The sequence below is a fragment of the Biomphalaria glabrata genome, chromosome 4 (genome assembly GCF_947242115.1).
Source record: "Biomphalaria glabrata chromosome 4, xgBioGlab47.1, whole genome shotgun sequence".
NCBI lineage: Eukaryota > Metazoa > Mollusca > Gastropoda > Planorbidae > Biomphalaria > Biomphalaria glabrata.
In genome coordinates, this window is record NC_074714.1 from 32,473,725 (window position 1) to 32,491,324 (window position 17,600).

The 17,600-nt window shown below is 32.7% G+C and overlaps 1 protein-coding gene across 5 annotated transcripts; it reads left to right on the top strand.

The window, feature by feature from the left end:
* The first annotated feature begins 367 nt into the window (after nt 1–367).
* LOC106050123 (threonine synthase-like 1) lies at nt 368–15,392 on the top strand. 5 transcript variants are annotated; one of them, XM_013205063.2, is made up of 17 exons: nt 368–476; nt 2,418–2,604; nt 3,564–3,704; nt 3,880–4,071; nt 4,185–4,273; nt 4,489–4,652; nt 6,727–6,928; nt 9,811–9,963; nt 10,127–10,197; nt 10,472–10,576; nt 10,799–10,892; nt 11,007–11,172; nt 11,451–11,558; nt 12,051–12,194; nt 12,499–12,589; nt 13,907–14,041; nt 14,728–15,392. In XM_013205063.2, exons 2-17 carry the CDS (start codon nt 2,470–2,472, stop codon nt 14,907–14,909), a joined length of 2,172 nt encoding a protein of 723 aa, XP_013060517.2. In that variant the 5' UTR covers nt 368–476; nt 2,418–2,469; the 3' UTR covers nt 14,910–15,392. The 5 variants fall into 5 exon arrangements, with proteins under 5 accessions (XP_013060517.2, XP_013060514.2, XP_055881570.1 ...); XM_013205060.2 differs by lacking the exon at nt 368–476 and adding an exon at nt 510–636 and having other exon boundaries at nt 2,310–2,604; XM_013205066.2 differs by lacking the exon at nt 368–476 and adding an exon at nt 3,184–3,318 and having other exon boundaries at nt 2,472–2,604.
* The last annotated feature ends 2,208 nt before the right edge of the window (nt 15,393–17,600 follow it).

Consider the following 17,600-nt stretch of genomic DNA (forward strand, 5'->3'; position numbering starts at 1 on the left):
AGATTTTAGGTGCTAAATTATTTCATTTGTGGCTTCGTTAATATTTCTAACATCATATATTTCAATATTTCACCTTAAAAAAATTGTCCAAATAGAGATATAACGGGATATATATATAGTGTAAACTCTCAGCTACTGTCATAAATGTATTTGGAAAAAAAATCTAAATATTATACATCCACAATAATTCTGCACCCTAAGACGCACTTCTAGAATTTCCCTTAATTCAATCTCCATTTAACTTCACCCCATCATCTTCTCAGCAATGAAGCACATTCTAGTGTCCAGGGCTTAACCAACGCTTTCCTTGTCGTGTCTAATCCAGTAGGTCAAGGCACAAGCCAGTATGTAACAGCTGCTTATCTTTGACGTATTTGCGTGTCAATGTATTTACAATGTGACTGGCTTATATGGTTCGGAGTAAGGGTCAAAACCTAAACAGCCACTTCTCAAATGTGAAACATTGGAAATAGAAGGCAAGCTTATTGATTTAATCTAGATCTAGATTAGACATTAAAGTAGCTAGTTACCTAGTAGGCTAGATAGTGAATTTGTTAACTTAAACAGTTCTACAATCTTAGAGTAATTCAATTCTAGATCTATCCCGTATACAAGGAAATGTTCTATTCTGTGAATGTAGGTCTACACAAATCAGGTCAAATAGAGTTCACTTGCATGTGTAACCAGTGGTTTACAGTTGAATTCAATACAAACACTTTCACAGACCTACACTTTCACAGACCTACACTTACACTTTCACAGACCTACCCTTACACTTTCACAGACCTACCCTTACACTTTCACAGACCTACCCTTACACTTTCACAGACCTACCCTTACACTTTCACAGACCTACCCTTACACTTTCACAGACCTACACTTTCACAGACCTACGTACACTTTAGGTTGAAACCTTATTATCATTAAACAGGTTGTTAAAGAAATTGAAAGTTTTGGAATTGGAAATTTAAAGTAATGTGTTCATTTTTTTTTTTAGAGAACCAAATTCTGCCAATTCTATTTATGCTGCGTATCAGATTAGATTTTTTTTTCAAATATCTATCCTTGCTATAAGTACTACTATATTAGATTATTTTCTTTTTGTTTTTAGTTAGCATTAGATTTGTATTTTGTCCATATTTACTTTAATTTTTGCTTAAAAATCAAGACTCATTAATCTACTTTCCATAAGGATTCAAACTTAGGATATTAAGAAAACGTATCATAATATTGCATGATTTATGTAAAGTCTTCCTCATAGGTAGTGTGTGTGTGTGTAAATTTGGGAAAGAGGGTTGCTAATATATATATATATATTGTTACGAATCTCACTATCCAGGCTCTCTGCAAACTGCACCTTACACCAACAACTTAAAGAACTTGACAACTCAGGGCTCCAAAGTAACGTAACACTTTAATAATTTAATAAATAACATCCAATACTGTACAATTGGCAACACGTACACTGTACAAATATCTCTCCGATAACACCGTTCCGCCGTATCAACTCTTGCACTGGCCTCTCCGTCTCGTTCCGGGCTTGCACTGGGTTCAACAATTCAGGACTGACTTCACACACTAGGCTCGTTGTGTCGGACTCGATCACAGACCAAGATCAAGACGCCGTTCGCATCAACTGTACTTGATATTACTCCGCACTGAACCGTTGTAATGCTCCGTACAGAACCACACCGTTGAACTGTGCTGTAGTCAACCGGACTGTAGTGAACCGGGCTCTGAACCCCTGCCGTGAACCTCCTTTCTGAACCTTGATGTATTGAGCCCCTTTTCTCGACCGTCTTGACTGCGACACCTCCTCTCTTATATAGGGTCCCTACTGGCCTTCTCGAACTGGACAGAACGCCGCTCGACGTTTCTAGGTGGTCAGATGACTACAACTCTCGTGAAGCTCCTGAACTCTCTTCATGCCGGCGATCCTTCCCGAACCGTCCTGTTGATACTCGACTCGGCTGACCGACGTAGCTCGTCACGGTTGACCGCTCGTCTAGCGCTGGCCTGGGGTGATTTGCGTCGGATGACTACACACACACAACTACCCCCATTTGTGCCACCACCAGGTTTATAACAATATTATTTGTGTTCAACTGAAAGATCTATTAGGTTCTATTTGTGTTCAACTGAAAGATCTATTAGGTTCTATTTGTGTTCAACTGAAAGATCTATTAGGTTCTATTTGTGTTCAACTGAAAGATCTATTAGGTCTATTTGTGTTCAACTGAAAGATCTATTAGGTTCCATTTGTGTTCAACTGAAAGATCTATTAGGTTCTATTTGTGTTCAACTGAAAGATCTATTAGGTTCTAGTAGAGCATGCAGAAACAAAAAGAAGACAATGTAAGGTAGTGGACCAGCTTTTCTTTCACTCTAAGATCCTGTACAAGACTTTTGATCATCAGGGTTCAAAGGTTTTGACAACATGCATTTTCTCATTTAAACTACAAGAAAACAATGATGTTGAAACTGTTTTTGAAGTCCATACGTCACAATCACTTCACCTTTTACAATACATGGAGACCTTACAGTTGTCCAAGTGTGCAGAAAAAAGCTCACTCTTGGAAAACATGGACTGGATTAAAAGGAAAGGTAAACTTTTTTTTTACTGTTATATATATATGTATGTATGTATGTATGTATATATATATATATATATATATATATACACACACATTAATTAATATAATATATATTTATATATATATATACACACACAGTGCTTTCTTTTTTGCTGGTACTCAGTGATGGATTGCCTAACTTTTAACTACTAATAAATTAATAATAAATGTTAATTAAAATGCAAGAAAAGTAATAATTTTTTTTCCACATTAAAATGAACCGGTACGCTGTGCCGGTGTGTGCTGTCACACAAAAAAACACTGTATATATATATAATTCATAAATGTAGGTCACAGCTGGGTCTGTGTATCCACATTGAGTCTTTATTACCTTGATAATAAAAATGATTATTATTGTATAGTAACTGACCATCATATTTCACCCAAACTTTAGTCATGCGCATTTTCCTAAAAGATAATGAGCCAACATTGTTTTTGTCTTGACTACTTAATGCCCTTTGTCTCAGTTCTCTGCTCATCTAAATAAGTCATCTCTAAAGAACAAGCCAGTCTATTTCTTTATCTTCTTTGCTTTCTTTGTCTTGTACAGTGCATTGTAAGATCCTTGCTACAATAACTGGAGAGGTGTTGAGTTGTCTGAAATACAAGTACCACTATAATTGTTTGGTAGTTTAGCTCTGTTACTGAAGAGACCAGGTTTTCATTTTGGATTGAACTAAACTAAGTATCTTATATTTTAAACTCATAGCTGAGTTCAATGTGTATGTTGATATAAAAAATATCATTGGTAGCCTATAAATAAATAGCCACTGTTCAGCTAATAATAACTATAGTTTATCATTAATACATATACCCTAGCTTAGGCCATTTATTGTGTGTCGAGACTCAGTTACACTGTTGTGAGCATACCATTAGACACGTCTATGATATTTAGAGTTAAACTTTTGAATTGAACTGAAACTATTTCAGGGAAATTTTATTTTGATGGGCAACCCTGGGTCAGGCAAAACTACAACTGGAAAAATTGTTGCACAGGTTTTGGGCAAAAGATCTTTTGATATTGATGATGATCTCTTGACACCTGTTTGGGGCACAAGTGTTGCAAATAAGGTAAAACAAAAGTATCAAGTTGGTTTATATTCACCCACAACATAGAACTTTTTTTTCAAAATTGCATTTTAAAACTAAGGAATTATAAAAAAATGTTCTTTTTTTTAAAAAAAAAAACCACCTTCATTGACAGAATTACATTTTGGTGAATATTTTTTCCCTTGTTTTTACAAAGTTGTCAGATTTGGGGGAAGAAAGATTTCTTGAAGAGGAAGGTCAAGTTTTGTCAACTCTAGATGTTCAAGACACAATTGTTTCCTTGAGTGGTTCTAATCCACTTGTCTACAATGCTATGGCTAAAATTGGTGAACAGGGTATCTTCATTTATCTAGATGCTACAAATGAAACTATTTTAAATAGGCAAAAAGTGAGTCAATTATTTCTGCTTCTTTTATGTTTACACAATAAGTAAAAAAATTATTATTATTATTTTTTTATCACAGTCCTAAAAGTGTTAATATAAACTTTAACTTTGAGCAGGCTATGAAGGTGGACAGAATAGTTGGAATGGCTTCAGGTGCTACTCTTGAAGATGTTATCAATTCAAGACGCAGATGCTATGAAGATTGGTAAAAATTTCTTCATTGAATACTAAGCTGTAATTATAATTAATATGTAGTCTAAATATTAAAATGTCTTTCATAAATGGTCTGTATCAATTGAGCTTCATTAAATGTTAGGTTTCAATTAACATTATTTAGCTGCACAAATAGTTTAAACAAACCCAATAATATAACTGTTACAATTTATTTTTATAATTTTACATTGTAAATCATTGAACTAGGTATGATATCAGAGTTTTAGTTCATCCTAATGATACAAAACAAGAGATAGCTGAGAAAGTTCTCAATGCTATTGACAAATTTCAACATGACCCTGGCCACAGGTCAACTAGACAAGTAGACAAGGGACTTAATACTGTAACATTTTTAGAAACTGTTTTACAAGGTAAATCACATTGTACTCAGAAAAGAGACACATTAAAAAAGAAGTCATAAACAATAGTCTAGTGCAGGTGTGGGCAATTTACGGACCGTGGGCCACATGCGGCCCATCGAAGTGTTTTATGCGGCCCGCCGACGCCTAAAGAGATCAGGTGTTCCCACACATTACACATATAAAAATGCAAAAATATTTCAATAAATAATTGTAAATATCTATTGATCTAGAAATTATTGAAACTTCTGATTCTTATCACTTATCACAAAGAGGCAAAATAAACATTGTCTTTAAACGTCATTCTAAAAAGTTTAAAGTAAACGAAGATTATTTAAAAAGGGAATATTTCGAAACATTCAGTCAAAGACAAACACAGGCCAGTATTTATTCAATCCTATCAAAAACTGTGTTGAAAGTGTTGGGTCCGCTTGTACAAGATGGCAAGTGTAACAACTAATGGAGCTCGTTCTTTGACTAAGAAAAACAGGCTTTTTAATTAAATAAAGCATTGAATATCAAATATATTGTTGAAATCGATTTCTCAATGATCTTATTATTGGCACAGGGCCAGCCTTAGGCATAGACAAACTGCTTAGTGTACCCCAATTGGTGAGGGCCTTGCACTAATTACGGTCTTATTATTTAGAGAAGAAATAGCGAAACTTGTCCTCAATGTTATTGTTGAAGTACAAAAGGTTTTTAATAAATTGAATATTTTACTGTTGTCACTTTGCCAAGGGCTTCCAATTATCTGCCGGTCATGACTGGCAGTTCCGAGAAGTACTTGACGATTTGGAAACAAAACATTCTGATGTTCGGTTACATCCACTGGACTAGAAGAATATGGAATCTCAAGGAAGAAATAGTTAGGTTCATTGAAGGGCATTGACTTTGTTACTAATATTTCTAATGAAGAGTTGAAGACAGACTTCATGCTTATCATTGGAGACATTGCAATGTTTTGTTTGCAAATGAAATGTATCTGCATCTCAAATTTTTTCAAACAAAGTTATTCTACTTCTCGAGTCAGCAGTGAAATCGGGTCTTATCATTTTCCTTAGCTGAAAGGTGAAACTATTTCTAGTGAAAGGGTTGAAAGTACAAGACTTATTTGGATTCCTTTATTGTGGAATTTGAAAATAAATTTTAAGAATTGGAACTAGTTTTTATACCATCAGCTCACCATTTAATGCAGAAGCTGATTTAGCTCCAGATGACATACCTCCAAGCAAAATATGACATGAAAGAGAATTGCCAGTGAGTTCTTCCACAGAAGTTTCATGACTGCCAGAAGCTGTATTCCCATACTTAAGAAAACTTTGCTGCGAAGCTTTCACATTATTCTGAACCTGATTCATCTGTGAACACACACGCTTTATTTCGATTGTTTCAAAATTATCAAGTGTAATTTGACAGCAGTCGCAAGAACAAAACTACTAGTAAGCTAGTTCTACAGTTACAGAACATTATGCACGGATGTAGACATTTAAATGCTTCACATTAAGTACCATTGTATATTTGTGGTGAAATGTTGTGATGTAAAAAGACAATAACAAAATTAAAAAAACTATTCGTAAAATTAGTTCCAGAAATTGCTAACTTTTTTTGTAATTTCTCAATTGGGAGTAAAAAAAAAATTTATGCGGCCTGCCAGTCCCCAATTTTTTTTAATGCGGCCCTCTGTAGAAAAAGGTTGCCCACCCCTGGTCTAGTGTGATTTAATAAGAAAAATAATTAAATTAAAACCAATAGTCTGGTGTAATCTAATTAAAAATAATAAAACCAATAGTCTATATATAGTGTGATCTAATATAAAAAAAAATTAAAACCAATAGTCTAGTGTGATCTAATTTTAAAAAGAATAAAAACCAATAGTATGGTGTGATCTAAAATAAAAATAAATCTTAAAATCTACTTACGTTTTAGGATTACAAAAATATGTGTTTGGCTCTAGTACTTAATGTTGAATGTCAAGAGCATCACTCTGATATTTAATTTATAAAACATATTTCTTTGTGTATTTATTTCTTCTTATTCTATCACTTATTTATGTAAACATCACAACCTTGTTTCATGAACAAAGGCATAGCCCCAGATGGAGGACTATATGTCCGTGGTGGATTAAGGCCTCAGCTGACACTGGAGGACATAAGTAGGCTTGTCAATTTAAATTACAGAGAGAGAGCTTTGAGACTCTTAGAACCTTGGATTCATCCACTGGATATATCTCCCCAAGAACTGAGAGACTATATTAATGATTCTTACAGTGACAGGATGTTTGAAGGGTTAGTGCATAGCTTTAGTATTACCTGAATAACTTTGTAAAAACAGATTTTTATTTGAAACCTTATGTTTTTGTCACACTTTTATATCACTTTCAGTGCCTAGCTAGTAAAAGAAAAGCAATATGAATTATAGTTTTGAGAAAACTTCCAAAGAAAATTTTGTTGTGTGTTAGAGCCTAAAAGTTATCAAAACAAATGAATAGTAGGAGAAGTGTGTGGATATCTAAAAATGTATCTAAGAAAAACATCTATATATTTTGTTGTTGTTGAATGCCTTTATCCATCAAAGGACCATCTCTCATGATCTTATCTCATAGGGCTGTTCCTCCTGTAGCTATAAAACTTTATTCTGGAGAAGCTTTCTTAGATTCTTATATGAAATTAGGAATTTAAGGTTCCATCTAGCTTGCTTTTCTTATTTGCTAAAATCATTATTGCCTCAGTTTGTATTAGCACATAATCATTGCAGACCTGTGATATGTGGGATATTAGTGACTGAAGCACCTTAGCATCATCAGAGAGAATGTTTCTATTATGGTGGGGAGCCTCAGCAGACATGCTACATCACTGTATTCAGGAGCAGTCCAATCACATATCAACTAGTTTAATTGTGCAAAATCTATAAGAGCTCTAGGAGAGCTTTTGAACAGCTTGATGATATATAGCCTAAGATTTGTCAGTAAAACCTTTAGATCAAGCCCAGTAAATGCAGCTGAAAAAATGGCTATAGGACCACTAAACCTTATGAGGAAACAGTTAGTGCTAACTTGTTTTGAGCGATACAAAAGGCTGGATGAATAGGCCTACATTCCAGCTAGAAAACTAGTAGAAGGAGATGCAGAAGACATCCAGATGCAGCCTTTTATGCATCATGCCACTAGACTTGTTGATAAAGCTGACCTATCCACCAACAGGCAAACATTCATTTTCACCACTTTCCACCTTGGAGTCACCCTATAGCCCCAGACATTTGCTTGAAACTATTGAACCCTAACGCCACTAAGCTGAGGCATTCATCTACTGAGCTTCGAATACTAGCTCTGGAAACCATCAATGCCTTCAAGCCTAGTGCTATTTTTGGATATACTGATGGGTTATGGCACAATAAATGCTGGAAGAGAAGGCTATCGATTTTGTTGGCTTTGACTCAGTTAAAATCTTTGGACCATGTGGAAGTGTTTGCAATTTTGATCTGTGAAGCCTTAAAAGTCATTAACTCTCAAGATACATGTGATACTGAGGGCTGCACAGATTGTCATGGTCACTGACTTTAAACCTGTACAACAGGCTTTGCAAAGTCATGGATCATGCCCCCCCTCAAATATAAACACCATCATCATGGCTTCATATGATATAAACCAACACTATGGCATCCTGGTAATAATGCAGTGGGTACCAACTTAAATTAGTACCAAGTCATATAGGTTTGACTGGCAACACCATTGCTTTCTCCTTGGCCCACCAGGAAAGAATAACAACACCTACCAAGCAGGCTATGAGTTTCCATCATGCTCTGGCAACAATCCAGACAAAAAAAAATAGAAATGGATTAATGGTTTGGGACATCCCAAAAAGCCTGCAGAGTCTGGGAGCACATGAGGCCCTGACCACGCCTGACCATGGTGGCGAATCCCAGGCCTGAGCACGATATCATAGCACAATGTTGGCCACTGTCCCGTTGGTTCATATTTTGAACAACTTAGGCCAAACTTTGACTCACTGTGCCCCTTCTGTAGGGAGGAAGAGGAAACTTCTCATATTCAGATTTACTGATCCCCGTCTTGAAAGGTCTGGGAAACTACAAATTCTTGACCTTTTTGGTGATATATTATATGGTTTGTGTTAATTTGTTAGTTTGCCCTTAATCCTGAAATATTTTTTTTTTATCTCAATGAGACAGCAATAAGAAAAATATTCCAAAGAAAATTGAAACCAGGATTCACTTACTACACCTACCTACTGCATTTGTTGAAACGTTTTCAGAAGTTGAAATCTCTGTTACTCACACTGTAAATCTGTCTCATTATTAATCTACTAGATGTAATCAACGCTAGAACCTCTGAAAGGATAACATACAAAATGAGCGGGTTGAATGTAAAGAAATCTAGATCAATAAAATTACACATTGTTCTGGCAGGATAAATCTCAAATTGAACCAAAGGAATTTAACTTTGCTGTTAAAACATACTATGGAACCAAATAGCAACTGTTCAAGACTTCTATTGCTTCCTCTGAGTGCATACATCAGCTATGCCATTAAAAAAAGTGCCTATATGCTTGCATTTTGAGCTCCACAATAGAAGCCAAGGGAATGCTTAATGAAACTCTTTCATCAGCAGAATACAAAACACTAGAAGGTTTTTGTTTTGGACAACATTAATACATGCATTAGATTTTATTCTTTGTGGAACAGATGAAGTGAAATCTAGAAAACAAAACAAAAACAAGTCGACAAAGATTACTTGAGATCTGTTTTTTACACTTCCTATTATATTTATATGCTAGAAATCTATATCCAGAGTAGAAATTGTGAAAGAATGCAAAACTAATTAATATGCCTGATAATATTTAATTTGCTTTAATTACTAATTTTACCATCACAAAAGAGATACAAGACACCGATGGCAAAGACAAATAGACACAAACACTCTATTGTTCCCCTGGCAATCAAATCATTAAATAAGAACAATCTGATATAAACTTTGTCACATTTAAATTATGAGTGCGTCTGATGTGAATGTACACTTTGGTTTCTTATAGTTATAATGTTTTTTGTTTGGTGTAATGCACAAATTGTAAGATAAATTTCCATACAGACAATAAAGATTATTATTATTATTATTAATAACTGATTTAATAATCTCAAGAACACTTTTTTTTAGCCCTGACCTAGCACCTGTGGTTCATTTAAAAGAAAAGCAATACATTCAGGAACTATTCCATGGTCCTACAGCATCTTTTAAAGATTGGGCCCTGCAGCTGATGCCAAAGTTTTTCACTCGAGCTGTGAAAGAATTATCTCAGAATAATGTGAAGTAAGACATTGAGTTATTGAAATATTTTAATGATTTGAGCAGGAATAATCTTACAATAGAATCTAAATATTGATGAACTTCAAAAGTTGTTGTTTCTTTTTATGTAACCTAGAAAACAAAAGATATTTTTCTGAACTCAAACAAGGAAAATATTTTTTATTAGATATCTCATTCTAACTGCAACTTCTGGTGACACAGGAAGTGCAACCCTTGATGGCTTTAGCAGACACGCAGGTTAGAAGGCTTTTGAATGATTAATGAATTTGAACTAAGAAAAAAAAAATTCTTCTTAACAATTATTAAATAGAAATGTGCATTTTCAAGAAGTCTGTGAAATATGTATTGTCCTTTTTTTCTTTGAGTATATATATATATCGACTTAAAAATTGGTATACACAATGTAGATAGTAATAACAACATTTCTCTTTATACACAATTGAGTTAACATTAGTAATACCGTAGCAATATTTCTCTTTTTTTTTTAAATTCATTTTTGTGTAATTATTAGCTGATGTCAATGTGGGAGTTATGGTTCTTTATCCATTTGGTAATATCAGTGATATACAAAGATGGCAGACAACTTCCATTGAAGGCAAAAACATTCATGTTGTAGGTAATTATATCAAATCTCAGATAGGGAGGAATAGGTTCTTCTTTTAGAGATAAATCAAAAACATATATTGTAGTCTATTGTCTGGTAGTCTCTATATAGTCTTACATGTCTCTAATCAAATAGATATAACACATTTTTTTTACTTTATACTAAAAAATTGGAGATTTATTTTTAAGTATGTTTGATTGAAAACTTATTTTATTTTTTTTACTAACTAAACAGGGGTTAAAGGTGACTTTGACTTCTGCCAGCAGGCTGTGAAAAAAATATTCAGGGATTCAAAATTGATTGAAACTTTGGATCTTTGTAAATTAAGGTGCTACTTTGTCTAAATACTATTTGTTTACTTCTACAATAGTGTGGTATGAAAAATGTCTTGGTTTCTGCATTGGCTACTTCTGCTAAATAAAAAATTATAACTCTGTTTCAGTGCTGCCAATTCTATCAACTGGGGGAGGCTATTGCCACAAACTCTATACCATGCCTCTGCTTATTTGAATTTAGTGAGAGATTGCAAAATATCATTAGGTGACCATGTGGATTATTGTGTCCCAACTGGCAATTTTGGAAATATATTGAGTGCATTTTATGTCAAGGTTACAATTAGTAATTAATCTAAGCTAAATTATTTTAATATTTGTATTGACTGTGTGGAATTTGTAGAATAGAAAACAATAAAATATTTTACACAGTACAAAGTAATTTTATAATCTATTTTAATTTAACATTTATATCTACTGGTTGGAGTCTGTAGAATACAATACAAAATAATATTTAACAAAGTAGTATTAAAATTATTTTGTACTGCAAATTGTAAATTATGTTGTTTTTTTTACATCACTTTAGAAAATTTTAATATTCTCATTTTCTCTAGGAAATGGGATTTCCCATTAGGAAACTAATTTGTGCATCTAATGAGAACAATATTTTGATGGAGTTCTTACAAACTGGGATTTACAGACCATCTGCTTTTACACTAAAGGTAAAGAAGAATTTACCACCGAAAAGCCGTTTTATTCATAAATCCTGAATCCATGCATGATTTAAAGCAAATTTTAAACATATAGGGCATACTAGAATCTGCTCACATGTTAGTACAGATTAATTGAAAAATCAATAATGAAATGATTATGTTCTAGATCACGAAGTATTTCATCAGGAGATGAATTCAATTGCTACTGAAAACATGAAAAATTTACTGTTATTTTTTTTTTTTAAGATTACTTATTTTTCTTTTTGATTAAAAATAGATTTAAACAACTATGTAAAATTATAAATATTCATAAGGAACAAACCATTTTCACAAATAATTGAAATGGCTGCAAGCAACATGTATTTATAGTTAAAAAGATTTTTTTTTCTTTCCAAATGATCAGATGAATACATTGTATAGCTTAAGACTTTAGCATTTAGAATATTTGATTTGAACACACATTTTAAGCTATTATTTATTGTCTGTTTATATTTTCTCCAGAAAACTATTTCTCCCTCTATAGATATAATACAATCCTCCAATTTGGAACGTTTACTCTACCATCTATCTGAAGAAGATTCACACATGATTAGTAATTTTTATTCCAACTTAACAAATACTGGAGCTTTCAAAGTTAACAACAGAGTATGTGCATTTTATGAAAAATCTTTAGTGGGCTAATTATTAGTTTTTTTGCAATTAAAATGTTGATATTTAAACATTTAAGTTTTCAAAATGACATATATTTTTTTTGTCTTAAGAAACAATTCTTAATTATATGCTATTTCATTTGGTTACATAATTGTTTGATATTCGAGATAAACTTTCTTTACAAACGTTGAAACAAATTTTAAATTCTTATATTTATTAAAATCTATAAATTTGTGAACTTATTGCAATTTGTCAAATCAGTTATTCATTAAATTTTTTGCTTTATTTTTGGCATTAGATGAAAGAAAAATTGTCTGCACTATTTGCAACTGGATATGCCACTGAGAGTAACACAAAATGTTCAATTTCAAATATTTTTAAAGAAACAGGTATTTTTTGTTTCATCTTTTAGCAATACTAAATACTAAAAAAAAAATATAAGTGTGGGCAAGGCAAGGAAGAAGTTCAATTTTGTAAATAATATTTTATAATATCTATTTATTAGCTATAGTTTTTTTTTCCCACTACTTATGAAAAAATAGTTACAAATTTAGTAATTTGGTTAACTGTTAGACTAATTTACATAAGGTTAAGTCTTGTCGACAGTAGTTTCAGATATGATAAAATTACTAATTCCTTATTAAATATCTGTACAACAAATTTGATTTGTTTCCATTAGATTCTTAATTTTGATTATTTAATGATACAAGTACAAGAATATAATGCATTATAATTTAATCAAAGCTAAAATTTAAAACCACAATGCACTTTTCCCCCATATTCTTGTCCTTCTAGTTGACTTCTCTAACCAACCGTTCTGCAGTCATATTCTTGTCCTTCTAGTTGACTTCTCTAACCCATCATTCTGCAGTCATATTCTTGTCCTTCTAGTTGACTTCTCTAAACCATCATTATGCAGTCATATTCTTTTCCTTCCAGTTGACTTTTCTAACCCACTATTCTGCAGCCATATTCTTGTCCTTCTAGCTGACTTCTCTAACCCACCATTCTGCAGCCAGAATATTAATTTAAAAAATAATTTAATTTAAGTATTTTTAATAATTTATTCTCAAAGAGTTAAATACTTTCTCCATCTTTTATATGCTTTATTTAAAAATTTATAATACCCAACAAACAGATTTCACTTTTATAAATAATATGATTAATTATTTACTAGTATATCAATTTCACAATTTTTTTTTCAATGAATTTGTAAATGATTTTTTTTTTTATTATAGCATGTTAGCTTAATTAATACATTTAGATGGAGGCGGGGGGTGGAGTGGGTGGAGGGTGGAGTGTATACCATCATAAAGGAGAAACAACACTTGTTAAAAAAGACAGACACAAAAACTCATTTGATCCCCTGACAATCAAATCATTAAATATTCAACTATGTGATATAAACATTTCACATGTAAATTATGAGTCTGGTGTGAATGTATATTTTGGTTTTCTATTGTTATAATGTTTTGTAAAGAGTAATGCACACATTTTAAGACAAATTTCCTTATGGATAATAAAGATTATTATTATTAAATGAGGAATTAGAGTTGGAAGCTCAGTGAAGGCCTAAAGTTTTAGTTCATTATTCTAGGGCATCATTGAGTCAAACCAGTTCTTATTGGTTATAAAATTGGTACCTAAAATTAATCATGAAAAATTGAAATCCTTTGGTAGAGCTACATGAGTCTCCACTATTTCAGGTTATTTAATGGATCCCCACACAGCAGTAGCTCAGTATGTAGCCTCACAACATGGGGACATGACAACTGTCATATCTGGTACAGCCCATCATGGGAAATTTTGTGACAATATTTTGCCCATCATTGATCCAAGTGGTAATTTTTTTCATATCAATAGAATCAATGGTAGTCATTGAAAAATTGCAGAAAATGTCTTTTTGTTCTTAAATTACTTCTTGTATTTCACATTTCCATGTTTGAACAAGGCTCAAGAAGTTGTAATTCTAGCTCAGAAATTCAAGTTTCTTGCATATAGGCCTAAAAATTATCTACAACTCATTAACAACTTTAATTTCCTGACGTATTATCAGTTGCACTTGTTGAATTGAAGGCAACTGTTTGGTTCATCAAATAGTTTTTTGAATGTATATTTAAATCTAAATAGAATGACATCTCTAAAGATTGCAATTTTGTACATTGTATTTCATGATCCTTAGCAGCCAAACATCATTTGATAGTTGAAGCTTAAATAGCCTACATGTCAGTTTAAGTAAAAATAATTAGCATGAAATTCTTAAAAGACAAATTGTGATCAAACTTTGAAAAACAAATCTATCTAAATAAAAATTACTTTGTGTTGCATCCTTTGTCACCTAAAGCAAACATACTAACCACCAATTGGCAATGTTGTTTTTAATGAGTTATAAACTTAGATCTTTCTTACTTATTTAAAAACTTATATAAATAATTGAGTGAGGTTATAAACACTAGAATTTCTTTGAGTTGTTAATTAAATGTAAACTTCAACTTGAATAGTGACTGTCTATTTCCACATTCTTCAGGAGACATATCAAGTTTAAGTGTCAAAGATTTGATAAGTCGAGCATCTAAAGTGACAACTAGACCACACATGAACACATTCTTACAATCCATGGTTCAGAAGAATGTGTTACATAAAGACGTTGTTCCTGCAGATTACAACGAAATTGTAGATATTGTTGTGAACTTTGCGAAGAAGCTGTAAAACAATCTATTCATATTGCAGAGAGCTGAACAGTTTGGTCTGTAAGCTTCTTGTAATATTGTTTTGACATGTTGACCGATAAATAGTTGTTTTATTATAGATATTATTACAAAACTTATATCAACTCCCTCAGTCTGTTCGTCTGGTAAAAAGTTTGTACATATTATTTCTCCCACACCCAATCTTGGATCAAGCTGAAATTTCACACAATTATTTCTTTTACCTGACAACACAAGAATCAATTAAAAAAAACTAACCAATTAACTATTGGTAATAAATTATTTTGTTTGGTATCTCAAACAAGGGAAAGAAATTGTACTTGACTGAAGTGGTAGTATAAGCTGAAGCATTATAAAATAATTTGAATTCAAACTTAATGATACAAGTACGCTTAATATGAGCTTTGATTCTCAAAAAAAGTTGTTGTTTTTTTGTTATCATGTTGCAGTCTATAATAAACTCTAAAGATGTTGTTTTTTTAAAGTCTTGTCATGTTGCAGTCTGTAACAAACTCTTATTGTAGTCCTGTTAAGGTGCAGTGTGTGACAAACTTAATAATACAATATAAAGTGACCTAAATTTTGAATAAAAATATTGTTGTTATTTAGAGAGTATGTATATTATTTCCCTATAAACATGTTGTACTAGCAGAAGTTTAAGGTATAATGATTCAGATTAATAATAATTATAGGATATGTATAATTGAATGTAAGGTATATGTATGTCCTGCATAGAAATCAAAACTTTTTGACCAATCTTGATAACATTTCAAAACTTGTATAATAATATTGACAAGAAACGTCTGCAATAATTATTGGTATTGCAGTGACACTATCTCAGAAGTGTTAAAAAAAACCCTTAACTTATGCTTTAAGATTAAACAAGTTAAAGTATAACAATATAATCTATAGTCATATCATTTGAAGAGTGGTGCATAGAATAATATCTTTGTGGCCCTGAATCTAACAAAATTCTTGTTCTAACATACCGGTAACACTGGCTAAACACTAGACTAACACTGGCTAAACACTAGACTAACACTGGCTAACACTAGACATGATGGCTAAACACTAGACTAACACTGGTTAAACACTAGACTAACACTGGCTAACACTAGACATGATGGTTAAACACTAGACTAACACTGGCTAAACACTAGACTAACACTAACACTAAACATGATGGCTAAACAACACTGGCTAAACACTAGACTAACACTGGCTAAACACTAGACATGATGGCTAAACACTAGACTAACACTGGCTAAACACTAGACATGATGGCTAAACACTAGACTAACACTGGCTAACACTAGACATGATGGCTAAACACTAGACTAACACTGGCTAACACTAGACATGATGGCTAAACACTAGACTAACACTGGCTAACACTAGACATGATGGCTAAACACTAGACTAACACTGGCTAAACACTAGACTAACACTGGCTAACACTAGACATGATGGCCAAACACTAGACTAACACTGGCTAAACACTAGACATGATTGCTAAACACTAGACATGATGGCTAAACACTAGACATGATCACATTTCAATTTCTAATTTTAACTCCAGTAATCATTATACATATATATTAATCATATACATATTTTATTTGTCAATTGAAAATATGGAGAAAAAAATTGGCAAATATGGGGAATGAACCCATGACCTCATTCGCATTATTAGCATGGTGCACTAGTCTGGGGAATGAACCCATGACCTCATTCACATTATTAGCATGGTGCACTAGTCTGGGGAATGAGCCCATGACATCATTCACATTATTAGCATGGTGCACTAGTCTGGGGAATGAGCCCATGACATCATTCACATTATTAGCATGGTGCACTAGTCTGGGGAATGAGCCCATGACATCATTCACATTATTAGCATGGTGCACTAGTCTGGGGAATGAACCCATGACCTCATTCACATTATTAGCATGGTGCACTAGTCTGTGGAATGAACCCATGACCTCAGTCGCATTATTAGCATGGTGCACTAGTTTGGGGAATGAACCCATGACATCATTCACATTATTAGCATGGTGCACTAGTTTGGGGAATGAACCCATAACATCATTCACATTATTAGCATGGTGCACTAGTCTGTGGAATGAACCCATAACATCATTCACATGATTAGCATGGTGCACTAGTCTGGGGAATGAGCCCATGACCTCATTCACATTATTAGCATGGTGCACTATCAACTATTCAGTCATACTTCTATGTGTTAAATTTTAGTATGAAATAAATGATTCAATTTTTTTACTCGAGCTTATGACTTGTGTCTTCTAAACAACTTCCAGCAACTTTCTAAATTTTCGGTAAGAAGAAATTGTGAGCTAATGGTAAGAATTGTGCCTTCTACTTACAACAAGCAAATAATTTCTTCAATTGTATCTATTACATTAAGGAACTCAAAGAAAAATTCAATCCTGCAATCTGCCTTGATCTTTAAAGTCATTGCTGTATTATTTATTACAATATATGTTTAGCAAGCAGAAATATTGATGCTACTTATTTTAAATATAAAAAGAAACACATCAGGCACTGAACAAAATGCATGCATAAATTATCAAATGTGAAGTTTGGTAGTCTCTCAGTTTTGTTTTTTTAAATAAATGTATCACAATTAAATCTTGAAGAATCTTTTTCAGTGACAAGGTCTAATGAATCTGAT

Coding starts and splice junctions, on each gene's coding strand:
- LOC106050123 (XM_013205063.2), top strand. CDS start 2,470: ATGATGTTGAAACTGTTTTTGAAGTCCATACGTCACAATCACTTCACC. Junction 10,577..10,798: donor CAAAAACATTCATGTTGTAG/GTAATTATATCA, acceptor CTAACTAAACAG/GGGTTAAAGGTGACTTTGAC. Junction 14,042..14,727: donor GCCCATCATTGATCCAAGTG/GTAATTTTTTTC, acceptor CACATTCTTCAG/GAGACATATCAAGTTTAAGT.